The following is a 22,620-nucleotide window of genomic DNA, read 5'->3' as shown; positions in this document are numbered from 1 at the left end:
TACAACACCGGAGTCGCCAGATACTGTGTTTAGTAGAAAACACCGTTCTTCGGTCACGTATCCTTTTTTCAAAGAAGCTGGATGATCAGCTGATGGGGGCTTGGAAAAACCCAGACAAGCGATTTTCAGATGCCCAAAAGATTCCTTAGTATTTATCCATTTCCATCGGCTATGACGGATAAATGGGAGAAGTCACCTCGAGTGGACTCTCCTCTTTCCAGGTTGTCTAATAAAACGGCATTACCTGTTGGAAGTTTGATACCATGTTTGAAGTCCATCTATTCAGCCGCTGGAGTTGCACTTTGACCAACCTTGGATAGTTCCTGGGTGAACAAGGCAGTGGAGCATTGGGCCACTAAGTTGATTAAAGATTTACAAGAGGGGGTTCCGTTAGAACACGTAGTTATCCTAGCGGAACACATTAAAGAATCGGCTATATACTTAGGAGAAGCAGCTAGAGATTTCGGACAAGTTAACTCGAGTATCTCAGCAGCAGCGATTTCAGCCAGAAGAGCCCTTTGGCTGAGGTCATGGCAAGTAGACACGTTAATTCTACAAGTTACAGGTGGTAAATCTACCTTCTTACCGAACCTTCCACCACCGTCTAAACGCTCATATACTGGAACCTCCTTTCGATCCTTTTGTTCTCAACCTTTTAGAGGACACGAAAGAGCTACACCCTTGCGAGGTAGAGGTCGCCGCAAGCAACCAGGCGCTGCTCGTCGTCAAGACCCAAAGCCTACAGAAAAGACCGTGGCATGACCGTCTCCCTTCCCACCGGGACCCAGGTACAGTGGGAGCGCAGCTTCGAAATTTTCAGGATGCCTGGTTCAAAATATCCGACAATGCGTGGATTTGCAACATCATCTCCCAAGGGTACAAGTTAGATTTTGGAGTTTTACCGCCAAAGAAATATTTTGACTAGTCTTCCATTCCTTCTGGACAAACGTTGAGCCCTTCAGGGTTCAATACAGACCTTAGTAGAATCAGCTGTGCTAATGCCGATAACACTGAGTCAACAGAAAAAGGGTTACTATTCCAATAATTTCGTAGTTCCAAAACCAGACGGTACAGTAAAACCAATCCTGAACTTGAAATCATTAAATCAGTTTGTCTTATTACCGGTTAAAGATGGAGTCGCTCAACTCAGTGATTTCGAGCCTGGAACCCAAGGAATTCATGATATCTCTAGACATCAAGGATGTATATCTCCACATTCCGATCTGGGAACCTCACCAAGCGTTTCTCAGGTTCGCGATTCAACAGGATTATTTTCAGTTCAGAGCCTTACCATTTGTACTGTCCACAGAACCCAGAGAGTTTACCAAGGTCATGTCTGTGATTATTGCTCACCTCAGATCATTGGGAATCCCAATAATACCATACCTAGATGACCTCCTGTTCAGGGCTCCATCTGATCTCATTCTCCAGGAGCATGCTCTATTAACATACAATGTGTTGGTATAACATGGATGGATAACCCATTTTCGTAAATCCAACCTTCAGCCGTCACAGCGTCTCCAGTTTCTCAGTGTGATCCTGGACACCAATGTACGGAGTTTTTCTGCCACAAGACAAAGCTCTGAGTATACAAAAACTGGTTGAATGCCAGCCTCAGAGGATGGGGCGCGGTTGTGTTCGACTCCCATCTTCAGGGCCACTGGTCTCCACAAGAATCGCTGTTGCCAATAAATGTGTTGGAACTGAGAGCGATCTACAATGCGCTGGTACAAGCCGCCCACATTCTTTGATCCAAGGCGGTAAAAGTTCAGTCGTCAATGCGACTGCTGTAGCTTGCGTAAACGAACAAGGAACTCAGTCACCAGGCAATGCGAGAGGTGTCCCATATTCTCCAATGGGCAGAATGCAACGCAGTAATTCTCCCGGCGGTATTCATTCCAGGAGAGGAAAATTTGGGAGGCAGACTACCTCAGCCGTCGGGATCTACATCCAGGAGAATGGGCACTTCACCTGAAGGTGTTCAATGATCTGATACAACGCTGGGGGTGTCGAGACGTGGATCTCATGACATCCTGTCTCAATCATCCGCTTCCAAGATACATCTCCAGATCCCGGGATCCTCAAGCGGAAGCTATGCCTTGGCCGTACGACCTAGTTTACATGTTTCTTCCGTTCCCTCTATTGTCTCGAATTCTCAAGAGAATCAAGCGAGAGTCAATCACGGTGATCCTGGTGGCACCAGATTGGCTTAGGAGGACTTGGTATTCAGACCTGCGCTTTCTTCTAGCGGACGATCCTTGACCTCTTCCTCTGCGTTCGAATCTACTTCAACAGGGGCCTTTCATGCACCCAGATTTACCACGACTACGCTTACCGGGATGGCTATTGAGGCAGACATCCTGAAAAGAAGAAGAATTCCGGAATATGTGATCCCCACAATGTTGCGGGCACAAAAACCGGTTACGGCAGCTCATTACCATCGCATCTGGCGATCCTATATAGCTTGGTGTGATCGAAGAGGATTTCCATCGGAATCTTTTCATCTCTCACGGTTCTTAGTGTCTCTTCAGGATTGGATTCCGGACTTCATCTAGGATCCCTGAAGGTTCAGGGGTCTGCTTTATCGATTTTTTTTTTTTTTTTTTTTTCCGGAAACGCCTAGCACTCCTGGCGGATGTGCAAACCTTTCTACAAGGGATTTAAATCTGGTTCTGGAATTTCTACAGTCAAGCTGTTTTGTACCTTTGGAAGAAGCTGACTTTCGATATCTTACTTGGAAGACTGCTTTTCTACTAGCCATAACTTCAGCCCGGAGGGTTTCTGAATTAAGTGCCTTGTCTTGCAGACCCACCTTTTTTTGATTATTTATTTATTTTTTCATCCTGATTGGGCATAGTTGAGAATATGTGCTTCTTTCCTTCCCAAGGTCCATGTCGACTTTTCACTCCAATCAGCCTTTTGTGGTTCCATCTTTGCAGGGCGATTCTGGGACACCTTCTTCTCTGGATGTAATGAGAACCTTGAAGATGTACGTAGAGTGGACTGTGCCTTTCAGGAAATCTGATGCTTTATTCGTGCTTTATGATATCCCTCGTCGCAGGTGGCCTGCTACTAAGCAGACCCTGGCCCGCTGGATTAAGTTGACTGTGAAACACCTGAGCTCAATTTTGAGCTTCATGGTAAAAGCTGTGAATACTTCTGTATATGTGATTTGCTTAGTTTTTTATTTTTAATACATTTGCAAAAATCACAAAACTTTTTTCACATTGAAGAGCGTATAGAGTAGTATAGATTAATACTTGGACACTGCATACAGGGAACCCTTACCATATAAACAGGAGGGGTGACATATATATTCAGTGCGCCAATTATTAGTGGTGGTGGTGTTTACAAACCAAACCTTGAAATGTGACAATTAATTTTAAAGTTACACTGATTAAATAATAAATGAATTGAATAAAAAAAATAATAGTAATCTAAAAATATAACCGATTACTAAAAATGTTCAAATTGTGTTTCAGTGGACGCAGGGGAACAGCTGATTTAAAATAAATAAATCTGAAGCTCAATTGTATTTAGGAACTAGACCAGACTATAGCAAGAAGTTCTAATAAAGATGACAGAAAATCCATGACAGGCGCCGGGATGTTATAAGTCTTGTTAAGTGATTACCCCTTTAAAAAAAAAAAAAAAAGGTCTGAGATGAGCCGGCACCTCTGGCGATCTCAAACTCGATTACGTCCCGCCGAGGGTCTTCAAACCAACTTTCTGCCCGGTGTATAAGTCCAGACACATCTGAGGTCAGTGTCCCTGTAATTATTGGTTATCTTTGTCCATTCCAATTAGTTAACCTCTGCTATGCCAAACTGCTAATACAGGCTGTTCATAAAAACTGGTGCTACAGGAGGAGGTACTGCCTCCCACGTCAACAGTCATGTATTTGGTGTGTTTGATAATACGTCCACTTTGTTGCCAATTAAAACGGAGGTCTCAACCGTTGTAGCGAGGGTGTACTTAAGACCAAACGTTATTGTTTTTTGTTACGTCCCTTATAAATGTCCATAGTTATAGGCAGTTTTTCTGAGGAAATCAGCTGATTATGGGGAAGCTAATAAACTTTACCCTTTACTCCCACTGCAGCCGGTTTGGGAACCTAATAGAAGTTTACATTGTAGCTGCGAAGAACGTTGGTTATGTCAGATATGCAGAAGTGTCCAGTGCAAATGAAGCAATTTTTGCATTACATGGAAAGATGGTGAACGGCGTGAAGCTGAAAGTGATGCAAGCGGAATCTCCAAGAGATGAGTCCAATAAGAGACAGAGAACCTACTGAGTTTCTAGTTTCATGTAAGTACGTTTGTGAATTGCCTGTTCTTACTCTTCCTCTCTCTCTCTCTCATCACTATATCACTTTCCCAGACCGTCTGCGCACTGACGGGGATCTGGCGGCTATATGGTGACATGACAATACTTGGGGAGAAAATCAGAACTCTCAGCTTTCCATTTACCCTTTCCTTTCCACACGGGTGTTTTGTTAGACGCACAGTGATGAAATAAATAAAATAGCAATAATAGATATAGAGCATTTCCTATGGGAATTCCAGATTACTGAGACATTGAAAGTTGGTAATACAGGTTGAGTATCCCTTATCCAAAATGCTTGGGACCAGAGGTATTTTGGATATGGGATTTTTCCGTATTTTGGAATAATTGCATACCATAATGAGATATCATGGTGATGGGACCCAAGTCTAAGCACATAATATATTTATGTTTCATATACACCTTATACACACAGCCTGAAGGTCATTTTAGCCAATATTTTTTATAACTTTGTGCATCAAACAAAGTGTGTCTACATTCACACAATTCATTTATGTTTCTTATACACCTTATACACACAGCCTGAAGGTAATTTAATACAATATTTTTTAATAACTTTGTGTATTAAACAAAGTTTGTGTACATTGAGACATCAAAAAACAAAAGTTTCACTATCCCACTCTCACTCAAAAAAGTCCGTATTTTGGAATATTCCGTATTTCGGATATTTGGATATGGGATACTCAACCTGTAGTATATTCAGACGACCCACCTGTATATACAGGCTGTTCCGGCACATCAGTAATGTCCACGTTTTTAATAAAGTAACCACAGATGCATTATACTGAGAGACTGCTATGCTAATTAGAAAAAACTCTTAAACTTGGGAGAGAAGCGTCACACTTGGGTGGCAGGCCACCAGATGGACAGACCTGCTCTCAATATATAGTCCAATAGTCACACTTGTAATATAATATCACACCTGCCGGTAGATATCTGGCTGCTGATTCATACGGCTGTGTGTTTTCACTATAGCTTATTACTCCTTTTTTTGAAGCCAAATGAAAAATGGTTTCACATGGAATTTATTACTGTACATTACAGATAGCATTATACAGGTTGAGTCTCCCTTATCCAAAATGCTTGGGACAAGAAGTATTTTGGATATCGGATTTTTCCGTATTTTGGAATAATTGCATACCATAATGAGATATCATGGTGACGGGACCTAAGTCTTAGCACAGAATACATTTGTTACATATACACCTTATACACACAGCCTGAAGGTAATTTTAGCCAATATTTTTAATAACTTTGTGTATTAAATAAAGTGTGTACATTCACACAATTCATTTATGTTTCATATACACCTTATACACACAGCCTGAAGGTCATTTAATACAATATTTTTAATAACTTCGTGTATTAAACAAAGTTTGTACACATTGAGCCATCAGAAAACGAAGTTTTCAGTATCTCGGGCTCACTCAAAAAATTCTGTATTTCGGAATATTTGGATATGGGATACTCAACCTGTACTCAATTTCTATCCCAAGATATGTTTTGGTAAAAGAATATACCAGCTACTAACACTTGAGCCTCTGCGACTGTTAGTAAATAGCAGCGATGGGCCAGTAATTCTGTGTGTGTACTAGTGATGGTTATCCGTTCGGACTGGCTACACATTACTTGACCATGTCGACAAAAGTAAATGGGAACGGTAAAGCAGTTTGCTTTACAAACCCCAAGATCTGCTTTAATGACCACTGGGAAGCCAATTAACTTTTTGATTTGTCCCTGACCCCTAGAACTGTGCACACACCATAATCTGAATTTATTAAGAGCTGTTGTCACTAGGATTTCCATACTCTAGGGTAAATCTCCCCTCCCCTTCAGAGAGGAATGAGAGTGCTGAACGGGCAAAAGTGGCACTTGAAGCCTAGAGGTAAATGAAGTATTTATTCTAACCCTGACTTTCATCTGTAATTTGCTGATGGTCATGGTGCTGCCCTCCTTTCCTCTAATATTTATTAATTTACATTTATTTCCATAGTTCCACAGCACTTTAAGTTTGGAAACAGTAATAAAACAAGGCTGGGTATTAACAATAAGGCAAGAGGCTTTACAGCAGGGGTAGGAAGGTGTTGCCACTATTTTCAATTTCATTTGTATTTGACCTTTTCAACACACCAGAACCTCTCCAAAGCGGAGAAGCCAAGCGTGGCCTGCATACCTAGCGAAGCCTGGGCCTCTGGTGAGTGAACCCTGCTATGGTTGGTCCTGCTCATGGTTGAATAACAACACACAAATCTGACGCATGTCTGTCTCCAGATTGCAAATTATCAACTTAATCTGGGCTACAAAATAGACCTACCACTAAAATTTTTAGTACCCATCTATTATTTTAGTAGAAGTATTATGGGGTATATTCAATAAGAGTCTGATCCATTCCGACATCCCCTATTCAATAGAGTGTCCGACTGTCTGATTTGTCCGTAGTCCGTGCGGCTGTCAGCAGCTCTCCATGTGTGTGAACGCAGGGAGCTGCTGGAGCCGCACATCACGGCCGCTCAGCGCTGCAGAGAGGTGCCTGGCCGGGGGCCAGCCGTCAAGGTACCTCCCATCCCCATAGTCCGCCGCCCTGCTCCCCATCTCCTCGCCTTAATCCAACTTTCTTTAAAGTCAGATTGAGATTGGCGGGAAGGGGGCCCAAATCCTGTCGGATTTGGCCCCGTTCCGACAGAAGCACGCAAATCCACTGCACTGCACTTTGTGAATAGATCGGAACCCCTTCCGACCGAAATCTGTCGGAAACTTCCGTCTGTCCCGCAAGACGGCAGCTTCCTACAGCTATTGAATACACCCCTATGATGTAATGGTGGTGGCACTATAGAAATTTTATTTTGTCTTGTAATTTTGAACGTTTTGCCCTCAAAGACAAAAATGCTGTCTGTCCTAATCGATAGGATTCCACAGTAATGCAGGATTGGGCATATTCAATTTGCGGAGGCCAGACTGATTCAATTATAGGGGATTACCCCACGTGTGAATCCCTGATAGTGGTCTGATGAAGCTGCGAGGAAAAGTCAGCGAGAAAATGGCAAAATTGGGGATTGGCGTCCGGGAAAAACCAATTGATTCTGCAGTTTCCATGTAAACCACACCTGAATCTCTATTTTTAGGCACAGGAAAAAGTCTATTTAATTGAATAGCTTTACCCTGCACCGCAGGTTTTTTTTAGCTGGCAATTAGCTAATTGAATATGCCCGATAGACAGACTGCGCTCTTTCCAGGCTGGTTTTCCCCCAAGGCACCATAAGAACATTGGTTGTCCGTTCTAAATACAGCAGTTGAGGAAGTCGCATTTTTGTGCTGTTACCATTTCTCCCTTTACTTACATAGCAGGTCACTGGATTCTTCAGTCACAGCCACAACTGAATGGACTCTTGAATATGCTAAGTATTGGGATATGTGAATCGGCAATGGATTCGCTGTGCCCCTGATAAGGGGTTTTATGATTGCTCATTAGATTATAGATCTGAGGGGTAAACACAGAAAAGTTATTTTGTTACAATAGTTCACGGTTTTATTTATTTATTTAAATTTTATTTTTTGTTTTCTAATAGCCGAATCCTGGTAAGTGCCTCCGTGTGCTATGGTGTGCTAGCTGTTCCATTGCCTCAATACAATTTGCAGTTTAGTACAGCTTGTGACTTACAGGAGGAAGAGCAGCACCTGCTTCACCGGTGTTATTTAAAATGGCCCCTTTCTATACTAAAACACATTTTCGCTTAAGTTGTATTTTTGGACCTGATTTTTTAATTTTTTATGGGAGGGTAGGTTGTCACGTGAGTCTGCAGATGCAGCTCGTGGGTGTCGGCATATTGCGTTTTCGCCGCAGAACTAAAACGGAAGCGGCACGTGCTCCGAATCACATGTGCGACGGGTTGATCAGCCCTGTTACCGTGAAATTGGCAGCAATCGCGCGGTCGCTAGGGACCGTTCATCTGGTAAGCATGTAAGCCAGCTTCAGTGGCTTGTGGATGGAGATGGGTCACCTGTTGCACCCAGCATGAAGTGTTTGGTAGTAATGATGGTTACAGCCGCAGGCAAAAAGATCAGTCGGTGGGGGCGGCAACCACACATGCATGTGTATGGATGTCCTGCATAGACATGCGGCTTAGCACAAGCTAGTAGGCATGCTGCTGGGCCCTATGGGGAATCAGACGCAGAAACCTCCAAATCAGCCCCTTTTATGTTTACACTTAAGGTGCATTCTTTCATTTTCACCCTTCCTGAGCGACGTGTCTCGTTTTCTCGGCAAGTGTGTAGATCTGTAACGATGAGCGATGCACGGCTACGCTGTTCGTTTATGACCCTCGCTGACTGCCGTGTAGGCAGCTCAGTCTGGACTGTGCAAGAGCTGCCTGGCCGCTGCGTGATGTCACTGAGCGATATGAACGTCATGTCGCCCAATGTGCATATCCGGCCCAGGAGGGGGAAACACGAGGCGACGCCGCTCATATAGCACGTCTCCTAGTGTGTACCCACCTTTCCACAAAAGAGAGAGAAAAGTAAATATTTTTGAGAAATTTAATAACGTTTGTGTGTTTAGCTATGCAGGTGTTTCATCATGACTGTCCCGTTGTCCGTGTTATTCCATAATTGTCTGTTTAGTAATAAGTCACATTTGTTATTTAGAATATTATACTCATGTTTCAGTAACCACCTACAGAAAATTAACGTGAATATGTTTTCAAGTTTTCTTCACTTCTGTAAAGGTGTTTGAGATGGTATCCGGACTCCAAAAAGGTCGACACATCTTAGGTCGACACGCCTTAGGTTGACATGGACAAAAGGTCGACATGAGGTTTTCACGATTTTTTCCTATTTTGGAACTTTTTCATACTTAACGATCCATGTGGACTACGATCGGAACGGTAATTTGTGCCGAGCGAAGCGAGTCATGCGAGGGGACACGGTGCACTAATTGGGGTTCCCGGTCACTCTACGAAGAAAACGACACCATAAAAACATTAAAATCTCATGTCGACCTTTTTCCATGTCAACCGGTTTCCATGTCGACCTAAGGTGTTGTCTACCTATTGACGTTGACCTAAGGTGTCGACCTGGAGTCCCAGACCCTTTGAGACATCCATCGTGAATAAAACATTCATTTGATAATGATGCAAATAACACATCTAACCAAAATACAGATGCAGACGTTTAGCTTGGGCTTGCACGATCACACCGCAGTAGCCCCTACATTTCTATGTCTTGGTATCAGGATGGTAGAAACAACACGACATTAAACACAGTCCCACAGAATGTGCTTTATGTATCGGGTCCCTGGCATTCCTGAGTTTTGCACTTTCATGGTCTTCTGTGTCTCCTAGCTTGTCCAATTGACTGTCTGCATGCATTTACATTCAAGCTCTGGATGCTGAACCCTGGAGGATTATGGAAGTTCAGAGTCCAGTTGCTGTCATCAGATGTGACCAGCAAGTGCTTTTATCTGACCTCGCATAGGATGCTACCAGTCCGATACAGTGGGCGCAGCTGCAGGGAAGATAAGTCAGAGGGACTGGAAGGTCCCTCTGCCTCCCTGCACTCTCCTCCAGTGCAGCCACTGGGGAAGTGTAAAGTAATCCCCTCTGTGTACCTGGTGGCTACCCCGGTTTTTAAAATGAAAGCCACAATTTTTTTGATGGTAGCGATGTTCTGTTGGGGAAGACTGATGATTATTTTTTTTGGGGGGGGATACAAATATCACATTTTCTTTTTTAATAAATAAAATCACTTTGGATAAGTTTAAATACATGTTTTTCACCTAATTCACTCATAAAAAAAAAAACCTGACAATTTCTGAGTGGTTTTTGGAGGAAAAAAAATACATGGTCAGTTAAGTGGTAAATGAAGGTTACAACCAACTTGAACATTTTCAGCAAATAAGTGTTGACAGTATTTTGGAATAAATGTAAATGTCTTTTATTTGTGTTTTTTATTTGTGCATGTACAAGTAGTCAAATATTGGCAAAAAATATATATTTGCCTACAAAAATATATTGTATTAATGGAATAGGGGTTCTTCAACTTGCAGATGGTAGTTTCCAAAAATATCTACACCTACCATCTGCAAGTTCAAAAACCAGTTCTCTGCTTTGCAGACATTACATAGAAAATTAATTGTCCTTATTGTCAATGTTTTTTCTGTTTAAACACCTTAAATACATTATTATTCATTAGAAAGGGTGTAGCAGAGGAACTGCACTCTGGGGGTAATGCCAAGTTGATCGCAGCAGGAATTTTGTTAGCAGTTGGGCAAAACCATGTGCACTGCAGGGGAGGCAGATATAACATGTGCAGAGAGAGTTAGATTTGGGTGGGTTATTTTGTTTCTGTGCAGGGTAAATACAGGTTGAGTATCCCTTATCCAAAATGCTTGGGACCAGAGGTATTTTGGATATCGGATTTTTCCGTATTTTGGAATAATTGCATACCATAATGAGATGATATGGTGATGGGACCTAAATCTAAGCGCAGAATGCATTTGTTACATATACACCTTATGCATACAGCCTGAAGGTCATTTTAGACAATATTTTTTGTAAATTTGTGCATTAAACAAAGTGTGTGTACATTCACACAATTCATTTATGTTTCATATACACCTTATACACACAGCCTGAAGGTCATTTAATGCAATATCTTTAATAACTTTGTGTATTAAACAGTGTGTGTACATTGACCAAAGTTTCTCTGATGTCCTAGTGGATGCTGGGAACTCCGTAAGGACCATGGGGAATAGACGGGCTCCGCAGGAGACTGGGCACTCTAAAAGAAAGATTTGGTACTATCTGGTGTGCACTGGCTCCTCCCTCTATGCCCCTCCTCCAGACCTCAGTTAGATTTCTGTGCCCGGCCGAGCTGGATGCACACTAGGGGCTCTCCTGAGCCCCTAGAAGGAAAGTATATGTTAGGTTTTTTATTTTACAGTGAGACCTGCTGGCAATAGGCTCACTGCAACGAGGGACTAAGGGGAGAAGAAGCGAACCTACCTGCTTGCAGCTAGCTTGGGCTTCTTAGGCTACTGGACACCATTAGCTTCAGAGGGAGCGACCGCAGGACCCGTCCTTGGTGTTCGTTCCCGGAGCCGCGCCGCCGTCCCCCTTACAGAGCCAGAAGCATGAGGATGGTCCGGAAAATCGGCGGCAGAAGACTTCAGTCTTCACCAAGGTAGCGCACAGCACTGCAGCTGTGCGCCATTGCTCCTCATACACACTTCACACTCCGGTCACTGAGGGTGCAGGGCGCTGGGGGGGGCGCCCTGAGCAGCAATAAAAACACCTTGGCTGGCAAAATAACCACAATATATAGCCCCAGAGGCTATATATGTGGAAATTACCCCTGCCAGAATCCATAAAAAAGCGGGAGAAAAGTCTGCCGAAAAAGGGGCGGAGCCATCTCCCTCAGCACACTGGCGCCATTTCTCCCTCACAGTTCCGCTGGAAGGAAGCTCCCTGGCTCTCCCCTGCAGTCTACACTACAGAAAGGGTAAAAAAGAGAGGGGGGGCACTAAATTTAGGCGCAGTATAACTTATAGCAGCTATAAGGGGACATAATAAAGTTAGTCCCTGCATTATATAGCGCTCTGGTGTGTGCTGGCATACTCTCTCTCTCTGTCTCCCCAAAGGGCTTTTGTGGGGTCCTGTCTCCTTTAAGAGCATTCCCTGTGTGTGTGCGGTGTGTCTGTACGGCTGTGTCGACATGTTTGATGAGGAGGCTTATGTGGAAGCAGGGCAGATGCCTATAAATGTGATGTCACCCCCTGCGGGGCAGACACCTGAGTGGATGGACTTATGGAAGGAATTACGTGCAAGTGTCGACTCCTTACATAAAAAATTTGACGACATGCCAAATGCGGGACAGCCGGCTTCTCAGCTCCTGCCTGCCCAGACGACTCAAAGGCCATCAGGGGCTCTAAAGCGCCCACTACCTCAGATGGCAGACACAGATGTCGACACGGATACTGATACCAGTGTCGACGACGATGAGTCAAATTTAATGTCCACTAGGGCCATTCGTTGCATGATTGAGGCAATGAAAGAGGTATTACACATTTCTGATATAAACCCAGGTACCTCAAAAAAGGGTATTATGTTTGGGGAGAAAAAACTACCAATAGTTTTTCCCCCATCTGAAGAATTAAATGAAGTGTGTGAAGAAGCGTGGGCTTTTCCCGATAAAAAATTGGTAATTTCAAAAAAATGACTAATGGCGTTCCCTTTCTCGCCAGAGGATAGGCCACGTTGGGAAACTCCCCCTAGGGTGGATAAAGCGCTCACACGTTTGTCAAAAAAGGTGGCACTACCGTCTCCGGATACGGCCGCCCTAAAGGAACCTGCTGATAGAAAGCAGGAGGCTATCCTGAAGTGTATATATATATGTATGTATATATATGTATGTATATATATATATATATATATATGTATGTATGTGTATATATATATATATATATATATATATATATATATATATACACACACACACACACACACACACACACACACACACACACACACACTGGTGTTATACTGAGACCAGCTATTGCTTCAGCGTGGATGTGCAGTGCTGCTGCTGCATGGTCAGATTCCCTGTCGGAAAATATTGACACCCTAGACAGGGACACTATATTGCTAACCGTAGAGCATATAAAAGACTCAGTCTTATACATGAGAGATGCACAGAGGGAGATCTGCCGGCTGGCATCTAGAATAAGTGCATTGTCCATTTCTGCTAGGAGAGGCTTATGGACTCGGCAGTGGACAGGGGATGCAGATTCAAAAAGGCACATGGAAGTTTTGCCTTATAAGAGTGAGGAGTTATTCGGGGATGGTCTCTCAGACCTTGTTTCCACAGCAACAGCTGGGAAGTCAGCATTTTTGCCCCATGTCCCCTCACAGCCTAAGAAAGCGCCGTATTATCAGGTACAGTCCTTTCGACCCCAGAAAAACAGGCGGGGAAAAGGCGGGTCCTTTCTGTCTAGAGGCAGAGGTAGGGGAAAAAAGCTGCAACAAACAGCAGGTTCCCAGGAACAAAAGTCCTCCCCCACTTCTTCCAAATCCGCTGCATGACGGTGGGGCTCCACAGGCGGAGCCAGGTACGGTGGGGGGCCGCCTCAAAAATTTCAGCGATCAGTGGGTTCGCTCACGGGTGGATCCCTGGATCCTTCAAGTAGTATCTCAGGGGTACAAGCTGGAATTCGAGGCGTCTCCCCCCCGCCGTTTCCTCAAATCTGCCTTGCCGACAACTCCCTCGGGCAGGGAGGCTGTGCTAGAGGCAATTCACAAGCTGTATTCCCAGCAGGTGATAGTCAAGGTGCCCCTACTTCAACAAGGACGGGGTTACTATTCCACACTGTTTGTGGTACCGAAACCGGACGGTTCGGTGAGACCCATTTTAAATTTGAAATCCTTGAACACATACATAAAAAGATTCAAGTTCAAGATGGAATCGCTCAGGGCGGTTATTGCATGTCCCCATTTACCTTCCTCACCAGGAGTACCTCAGATTTGTGGTACAGGATTGCCATTACCAACTGCCGTTTGGACTGTCCACGGCACCGAGGGTGTTTACCAAGGTAATGGCAGAAATGATGATACTCCTTCGAAAAAAGGGAGTTTTAATTATCCCGTACTTGGACGATCTCCTTATAAAGGCGAGGTCCAAGGAGCAGTTGTTGGTTGGAGTAGCACTATCTCAGGAAGTGCTACAACAGCATGGCTGGATTCTAAACATTCCAAAGTCACAGCTGGTTCCTTCCACACGCCTACTGTTCCTGGGGATGGTTCTGGACACAGAACAGAAAACAGTGTTTCTCCCGCAGGAGAAAGCCAAGGAGCTGTCATCTCTAGTCAGAGACCTCCTGAAACCAAAACGGGTATCGGTGCATCACTGCACACGAGTCCTGGGAAAAATGGTGGCTTCATACGAAGCAATTCCATTCGGCGGGTTACATGCAAGGACCTTCCAGTGGGACCTCTTGGACAAGTGGTCGGGATCGCATCTTCAGATGCATCGACTGATAACCCTGTCTCCAAGGACCAGGGTGTCTCTACTGTGGTGGCTACAGAGTGCTCATCTTCTAGAGGGCCGCAGATTCGGCATACAGGACTGGGTCCTGGTGACCACGGATGCCAGCCTTCGAGGCTGGGGAGCAGTCACACAGGGAAGAAATTTCCAGGGACTTTGGTCAAGTCAGGAGGCGTCCCTACACATAAATATTCTGGAACTGAGGGCCATTTACAAGTCAGGCAAGGCCCCTGCTTCAAAACCAGCCGGTACTGATCCAATCAGACAACATCACGGCAGTCGCCCATGTAAACCGTCAGGTCGGCACAAGAAGCAGGATGGCGATGGCAGAAGCCACAAGGATTCTCCGATGGGCGGAAAATCACGTACTAGCACTGTCAGCAGTGTTCATTCCGGGAGTGGACAACTGGGAAGCAGACACGACCTACACCCGGGAGAGTGGGGACTTCATCCAGAAGTCTTCCAACTGTTGGTAAACCGTTGGGAAAGGCCACAGGTGGACATGATGGCGTCCCGCCTCAACAAAAAGCTAAAGAGATATTGCGCCAGGTCAAGGGACCCTCAGGCGATAGCTGTGGACGCTCTAGTGACACCGTGGGTGTACCAGTCGGTTTATGTGTTCCCTCCTCTGCCTCTCATACCAAAGGTACTGAGAATAATAAGGCGAGGAGTAAGAACGATACTCGTGGTTCCGGATTGGCCAAGAAGAGCTTGGTACCCAGAACTTCAAGAAATGATATCGGAGGACCCATGGCCTCTACCGCTCAGACAGGATCTGCTACAGCAGGGGCCCTGTCTGTTCCAAGACTTACCGCGGCTGCGTTTGACGGCATGGCGGTTGAATTCCGGATCCTAAAGGAAAAGGGCATTCCGGAGGAAGTCATTCCTACGCTGATAAAAGTCAGGAAAGAAGTAACCGCAAACCATTATCACCGTATTTGGCGAAAATATGTTGCGTGGTGTGAGGCCAGGAAGGCCCCTACAGAGGAATTTCAGCTGGGTCGTTTTCTGCACTTCCTACAGTCGGGAGTGACTATGGCCTAAAATTGGGTTCCATTAAGGTCCAGATTTCGGCTCTGTCGATTTTCTTCCAGAAAGAACTGGCTTCACTGCCTGAAGTTCAGACTTTTGTAAAGGGAGTGCTTTGTATTCAGCCCCCTTTTGTGCCTCCTGTGGCACCTTGGGATCTCAATGTGGTGTTGAGTTTCCTGAAATCACATTGGTTTGAGCCACTTAAAACTGTGGATCTGAAATATCTCATGTGGAAAGTGGTCATGTTATTGGCCTTGGCTTCGGCCAGGCGGGTGTCAGAATTGGCGGCTTTGTCATGTAAAAGCCCTTATCTGATTTTCCATATGGATAGGGCAGAATTGAGGACTCGTCCCCAGTTTCTCCCTAAGGTGGTATCAGCTTTTCACTTGAACCAACCTATTGTAGTGCCTGCGGCTACTAGGGACTTGGAAGATTCCAAGTTACTGGACGTAGTCAGGGCCTTGAAAATGTATGTTTCCAGGACGGCTGGAGTCAGGAAAACTGACTCGCTTTTTATCCTGTATGCACCCAACAAAATAGGTGCTCCTGCTTCTAAGCAGACTATTGCTCGCTGGATTTGTAGCACAATTCAGCTGGCGCATTCTGCGGCTGGATTGCCGCATCCTAAATCAGTAAAAGCCCATTCCACAAGGAAGGTGGGCTCATCTTGGGCGGCTGCCCGAGGGGTCTCGGCTTTACAACTTTGCCGAGCTGCAACTTGGTCAGGGGCAAACACGTTTGCTAAATTCTACAAATTTGATACCCTGGCTGAGGAGGACCTTGAGTTCTCTCATTCGGTGCTGCAGAGTCCTCCGCACTCTCCCGCCCGTTTGGGAGCTTTGGTATAATCCCCATGGTCCTTACGGAGTTCCCAGCATCCACTAGGACGTCAGAGAAAATAAGATTTTACTCACCGGTAAATCTATTTCTCGTAGTCCGTAGTGGATGCTGGGCGCCCATCCCAAGTGCGGATTGTCTGCAATACTTGTGTATAGTTATTGCCTAACTAAAGGGTTATTGTTGAGCCATCTGTTGAGAGGCTCAGTTATGTTTCATACTGTTAACTGGGTATAGTATCACGAGTTATACGGTGTGATTGGTGTGGCTGGTATGAGTCTTACCCGGGATTCAAAATCCTTCCTTATTGTGTCAGCTCTTCCGGGCACAGTATCCTAACTGAGGTCTGGAGGAGGGGCATAGAGGGAGGAGCCAGTGCACACCAGATAGTACCAAATCTTTCTTTTAGAGTGCCCAGTCTCCTGCGGAGCCCGTCTATTCCCCATGGTCCTTACGGAGTTCCCAGCATCCACTACGGACTACGAGAAATAGATTTACCGGTGAGTAAAATCTTATTTTTCACTATCTCGCTCTCAGTCAAAAAAGTCTGTATTTCGGAATATTCCGTATTTTGGAATATTTGGATATGGGATACTCAACCTGTACTGGCTGTTTTATTTTTACACTGCAAATTAGATTGCAGATTGAACACACCACACCCAAATCTAACTCTCTCTGCACATGTTATATCTGCCTCCCCTGCAGTGCACATGGTTTTGCCCAACTGCTAACAAAATTCCTGCTGCGATCAACTTGGATTTACCCCCTCTATTCTGACATTGTCACACTAAAATAAGAACTCTTAAAAGTTATCACCAACTTTTAAAAGCCGCATTTTCTCCCATTAAATCCCCCATTACACCGTTTTCTAATTGAATTGCAAAAGGTCGCAGGCATTGTTGCTGTAGGAGCTAATTAGCTGCTAATTGAATTGGCCCCATATTGTGATTTAGCTGTGACCATAGTATACAGAAAAAATGTTTTATGTATACAGTATATTGTGATATTTACCCCAATGTAATAAAAACTCTCGGGAGGTTGCGTTCTAAACGGTGAGTTTTTATTTCAGCTGTTTCTATTTGGGTAAAGAAGAGAGAATTGTAGGTATCTTGTTACCAGAGATTTCAGCTCCTGCGCTGTTCTGGCATTCATTCAGCGTTCAATTCTCCTGGTTCCATCTTGGCAGAATTATTTTTCATTGCTGTCATTTTTATTCTGGGCACTTAGCAAATACCAGCCAGCAATTTGTCAGGGAAGCGTTTGCATGCCCAGCTTGCATGTTTAAAAAGCAGTGTCAAATTATGATTGCCATTATTTATTTAATTAGAGAATTAACCATGTGGGAGCATCCTCACGTTCTAATTTGTCATAGCATTGCAGGTACACTATTTTGTGGTAATTTGTTTAGTGTAAATACTAACCTGGGAAGAAGGTCAGTATCCGCCTTCCTAAAGTGTATTTAGGCCCTTATTCAGCTTCACTCGTGTCCGTAATGCGTTTACATTTTCCCATTTTCAGACCCTATTCTGCGTGGGCCGGGAAATGCAATCGCATTGATGCGAATGCCTATGCCTGATTGAAAGGCCGAGGCTTTTTTGCGGCATTGCGGGGGCACGTGATGTCACACACAGCTTCTACGAGGGGTAAGATGGCTACGCTGCGCCAGCCTTCGCAGCCAGGCTGTGCAGGAAGGGGGCTTCTGTTTTGCAGGGTCTGCGATGCGATTGCAGTTGAATTGCGGCTGTATTGCTGGTTGGCCTTGCCCTGTGCTGGGTGTCCCCTAGCATGTGAGTGCTAGCAGTTACAGTTTTGCTAAATTAGCAAAACTGCAATTGAAGCTGAATAAGATCCTTCTTTATTAACCGCTATTTATAAAGTGCACACATATTACGCAGCGCTTTACAAGATTATTTGGCAATTAGCATCCGATCCAGTTCCAGTGGAGCTTACACTCTATATTCCTTGCCACATGGACACACACATGTATTAGGGTATATTTTATTTTGCCATAAGTTAAATACCTTGTTTAGTATGTTTCTGGAGTGTGGGAGAAAACCACAGTACCCATGGGAAATCCATGCAAACATGGGGAGAACATACAAACTCCCTCATTGATGGGCCTTGGTAGTAGTTGAGCCCAAGACTGCAGTGCTATTAGGCAGCAAGCTAACTATTGTGCCACCATGCTGCCCAACTACATGTTATAACCATGCCTTAGATCAGCGGTATGTAGAAATGTAACCACAAGGCTGTCTATACTTACGGTAGGCTTGGCTTATGGTTTGTTCTTCTGCTAGCTAGTGCTTTGGCCAAAGTTAAAGCCTGTGTTTTATACATAGACTGTGGGGTAAATTTACTAAGGTGGGACTTTTTTTTTTTTTTTCTAGAACTGGTTATGTTGCTCATAGCAACCAATCAGATTCTACTTTACATTTATCTAGCTGCTTCTAGAAGATAATATATATAATCTGGTTACTATGGGCAACATCATCAGTTCTATAAAAAAAAACCTACCTCCTTAGTAAATGTACCCCCTATGTGACAGGTATGGTGATAGTCAGTGCGGAATCTTGGCGTTGTCCTGGATGGTGGCTTGACACTTAAACATCAGATATCAGCCACAATCAAATCCTCATTCTTTCACCTGAGGAACATAGCCAGAATAAAGCACTTAATTCCCTCGCATGATATGCCAAAAGTCATACATGCATTTGTATCATCTCAATTAGACTACTGTAATGCCCTCTACCTTGGTCTCCCAGCAAAAGAATTGCAACGCTTACAGCTGGTGCAAAACACAGCTGCCAGGCTGTTAACCAACCAGCCCCGTTCTAGCCACATAACACCCAATCCTCTACTGCCTTCACTGGCTGCCTGTAAAGGTGGGTACACACTAATAGATATATCTGCAGATCAATTGATCTGCAGATAAATCTATGTACGGATCGGGCAGTGTGCTGTGCATACACACTGCCTGATCCGTCGGGGGACTGACGTCATGAACTGGGCGGGCGCCCGCCCAGTTCAGCTGTCAATCACCGCCGGCCGCCGCAGCATGTGTACGGGTGGTCGGACGACCGCCCCGCACACACACAGCGACGCGCCAATATATCGTTAGATATATTGGCCGTCGGCTGTGCTGCGCAGCCGCCGCGATAAGTCTGTGAACGGCGGAGTTCACAGACGTATCGCCCATACACACTGGCCGACGGTCCCGCGATGTATCGGCCGTTCAAGAGAACGGCCGATATATCGACCAGTGTGTACGGGCCTTAAGATGGCGAATCATCTCCAAGATTGGCTTGTACTATATTATGCTATGTATCTGTTAAGCGCCTTGAGTCCTATTGGAGAAAGAGCGCTATATAAATAAAATTATTATTATTATTATTATTATTATGGAGAAAAAGTGTGCAGTATACAATGCTCAAAGACTTCACTAAACAATTGGTCCTCTAAGTGTGATGACTGCAAGTCAACAGCTGTAGCGTTTTCCTGCAAACTGTCATTTGATATTGGAAGTAGTCTGTAATGTCAAATTATTCAGACAACATTGGGTGCGGGCAGATACACGATGGGCTAATACCTGTGCTAGTTTCACCAAAAGTGAAGGGTTTTGTTGACAGAATCCCAGTAGGAAGAATTGTAACACCAGTAATCTGATATATCCACCTGTATTCCTACAGTACGCTGATAGCTACTGTTCAGGCCTTAAATGTAATCCTAGTGTATTGGTGAGCCGGTTTGTTTGGCTTTAATATTCATAAAATTGAATAAGTACAAGCAAAGGCACTGAAAATCATTATCCTATATGCATCCTTTTACTGTAGCCAGAGAGTGGATACATACAACTGAATCGTTCCCAGCGAGCCACATTGTATCTGCCCCCTGCTGCAGTATTGCGCGTCTGTCGTCAGCTATTCAATTTTCTCTGCTGATGGGGCACACTAGCCTAATTTCTGCCTGCAGCCTCCTGAGGTGGTGAGCAGGAATCTGCAAAAAGTCCAGGTTTTTAGACTTAATTTAGCTGCTTTACGCAGCTAAACCAGGCCTGGGCATGAAAAATAAAACCCAAACAGACAGGGGCTAAGGCACAATCAGGCGTGCAAAACAATTGAATTGCCCCCATTGTTGAGGGACATGATCCTAGGCTGTATGAGGTCTCTGTGGGAGAGGTTCTTGCTTCCTACACCATGGGCTAGATTACAGAAGTAACGGGTGGGATTGACCTGGAATTTAAATGGTAGCAATATTAAAGTGCAAGACACCTGCCAAGAATATTCATAAATCTAGTCCTATGTTTGTTTGTTTTTTTGGATAATTGCCGTCTCTGTGAGTAGCCTGCAAACTATTTTGAGACAAGAGCCCTGTATTAAACAATCTATTATTGCTCTCCTGTTTGCTCATGATTGGGTGTAACCTACGCTGTATTTTTCTTGAAAACCAAAACTACTTATCCACATTTGATGATTCGGCCAAACATAAATATATTGGCAGTGTGAGGAATTAACACATGCTTCAAGTGTCACTCCTACAGATACCGCATACCTCTCTGATCATCACCAAGGATGGCGGGAGGTTAGCTTACTCTGGCTGAGTATGCAGCAGAACCTCGGCGTTTCCTGATGGTACAGCAAGAGTACTTCTCACTCTGTCTGCCAGATCATTGCCATTTACAATGTGGGTATAAGAAAGCTAGTCAAGATGTGGGATGCTATGTAATTCTATTGTGTGAGGATTGTATACATAACATGATGTGATTAATAACCTAACACCATATGTGAGTGTATTCAGATTCCTGAAATAAAATTTATTATGGGTATATATTTAGTAATCCTATATTCCTAAATGCATTTTCTAGGTTCTCTGAAAACATACATTTTTTTTAATATTTTTATTTTAAAATATATAGCCTGTAACTTATTTAATTTGTATCTAAATCTATCATTTTTAATTTAAAAATATGTTTTTTTTTTGTTTGTTTTTTTAAACTGCAGAAACCGTTGGTTCCCAGCATTAGTCATGACTTATACAAATTAGTATTTCAAAGTACGATAACTTTACCTCTGGTGGGATAAAAAAAACAGGAGAGGCACAAGAAGAAAGGGTAGAGGCTGAATTTGGGAGTCAGAGAGCCTGACATATAAGCGTTGGGATCACAGAGTCATTATAACAATGTGGTGAAGGTGAATTGAAAAGTGTTAACCATGATTTCTCCGGATCGCACAATATGCTTGCATTGGCTATTCTGACCATGAGGGTTATTCAGGTTTGTTAGCAAACCATGAAATCACACGAATGGGCAAAACCATGCTGCACTGCAGGTGGGGCAGATGTAATATGTGCAGAGAGTTAGATTTGGGTGGGTTATATTGTTTCTGTGCATGGCAAATACTGGCTGCTTTATTTTTTCCACTGCAATTTAGATTTTAGTTTAAAAACACCCCACCCAAATCTAACTCTGTACACGTTACATCTGCCCCACCTGCAATGCGCATGGTTTTGCGCATTAGTGAGCTGCTTTTGGTTTGCTAACAAACCTGAATAAGGCCCCATGTTCTGCTGGTCAGAGCAGAGTGGGTTATGGAGTCGGGGAACTTCTATTTTTAAGAGATTAAGCAAGTGGCTGCCAAGGAGACACGGCTAATCAGCTCATTAACTTATTGCGAGACACCTTGTACTAGGAGACGGAGCAAATAAAATTCACAGGAGTCTGGAAATGTAACATTTATTAAAGCTAAAAAAAAAAACATATTAAGGCCCTTTCTCAATTCTTTAGCAGTTCTGTCTGAGGCCATGTATGCCATTAAGCATAATGGACCTCATTAGAGTTAGGAGCTAATCCAGCTAGAAGGGGCACCTTGGCTGGGGAGACCTACAGTATTGTGCATAGAATGTGTAAGTACTGTACTCATCACGCTGAAGATTTCACATACACATTCTGCGATGGCTAATGTTTATTGGCTTTTACAGTACAAACTTCCATTTTAATTTTATGGAAATCTGTTTCAGTAAATCTAAATAATTGTACAGATGAAATGGTCATTTCTGTCAGCCTGAATTAGAACATTTACAAAGCCTAAGGCAGCTGGTGACTATCCAGCTGTTCTATACAGATGTGCCCTCATACGTCACAGGAATTAGCTTTAAGCACGTACAAAGTTACAGATGAATCTTTCTTGCTATCCGTCCTTCCATCCACACGTGTTCCCTCTAGTTCCGATGTTTTTTTTTTTTTAAGGCCTCTCACAGTGCGGTTTTGTTTTCTGTTCTAAAATATGTCCTATAGTGATAATACACGAATACACGGAGCTTGAAGAGCTTACAATTCAGGTAAGTTGGTGCCCAGTCTATGGATCCATGCTGCATGTTGTA

At 44.0% G+C, this 22,620-nt stretch overlaps 1 protein-coding gene across 3 annotated transcripts in view; it reads left to right on the top strand.

Moving 5' to 3' along the window:
* The window catches only part of RBM45 (RNA binding motif protein 45), a 124,026-nt gene that overhangs the window by 87,175 nt on the left and 14,231 nt on the right, over positions 1-22,620 (top strand). For 2 of the 3 annotated variants that reach the window (XM_063933385.1, XM_063933387.1), the window contains one exon: positions 4,102-4,308. In XM_063933385.1, the coding sequence (XP_063789455.1) occupies positions 4,102-4,294 (193 nt within the window). In that variant the 3' untranslated portion in view covers positions 4,295-4,308. Of the gene's footprint in view, positions 1-4,101; positions 4,309-21,242; positions 21,501-22,620 lie in introns of those variants that run through there. The other variant, XM_063933386.1, reaches the window with a different exon arrangement.

This window comes from Pseudophryne corroboree, chromosome 7, assembly GCF_028390025.1.
Source record: "Pseudophryne corroboree isolate aPseCor3 chromosome 7, aPseCor3.hap2, whole genome shotgun sequence".
In the NCBI taxonomy this organism is placed as follows: Eukaryota; Metazoa; Chordata; class Amphibia; order Anura; family Myobatrachidae; genus Pseudophryne; species Pseudophryne corroboree.
The sequence above is the reverse complement of the archived record's forward strand: the minus strand, read 5'-3'. Positions and strand labels throughout refer to the sequence as shown.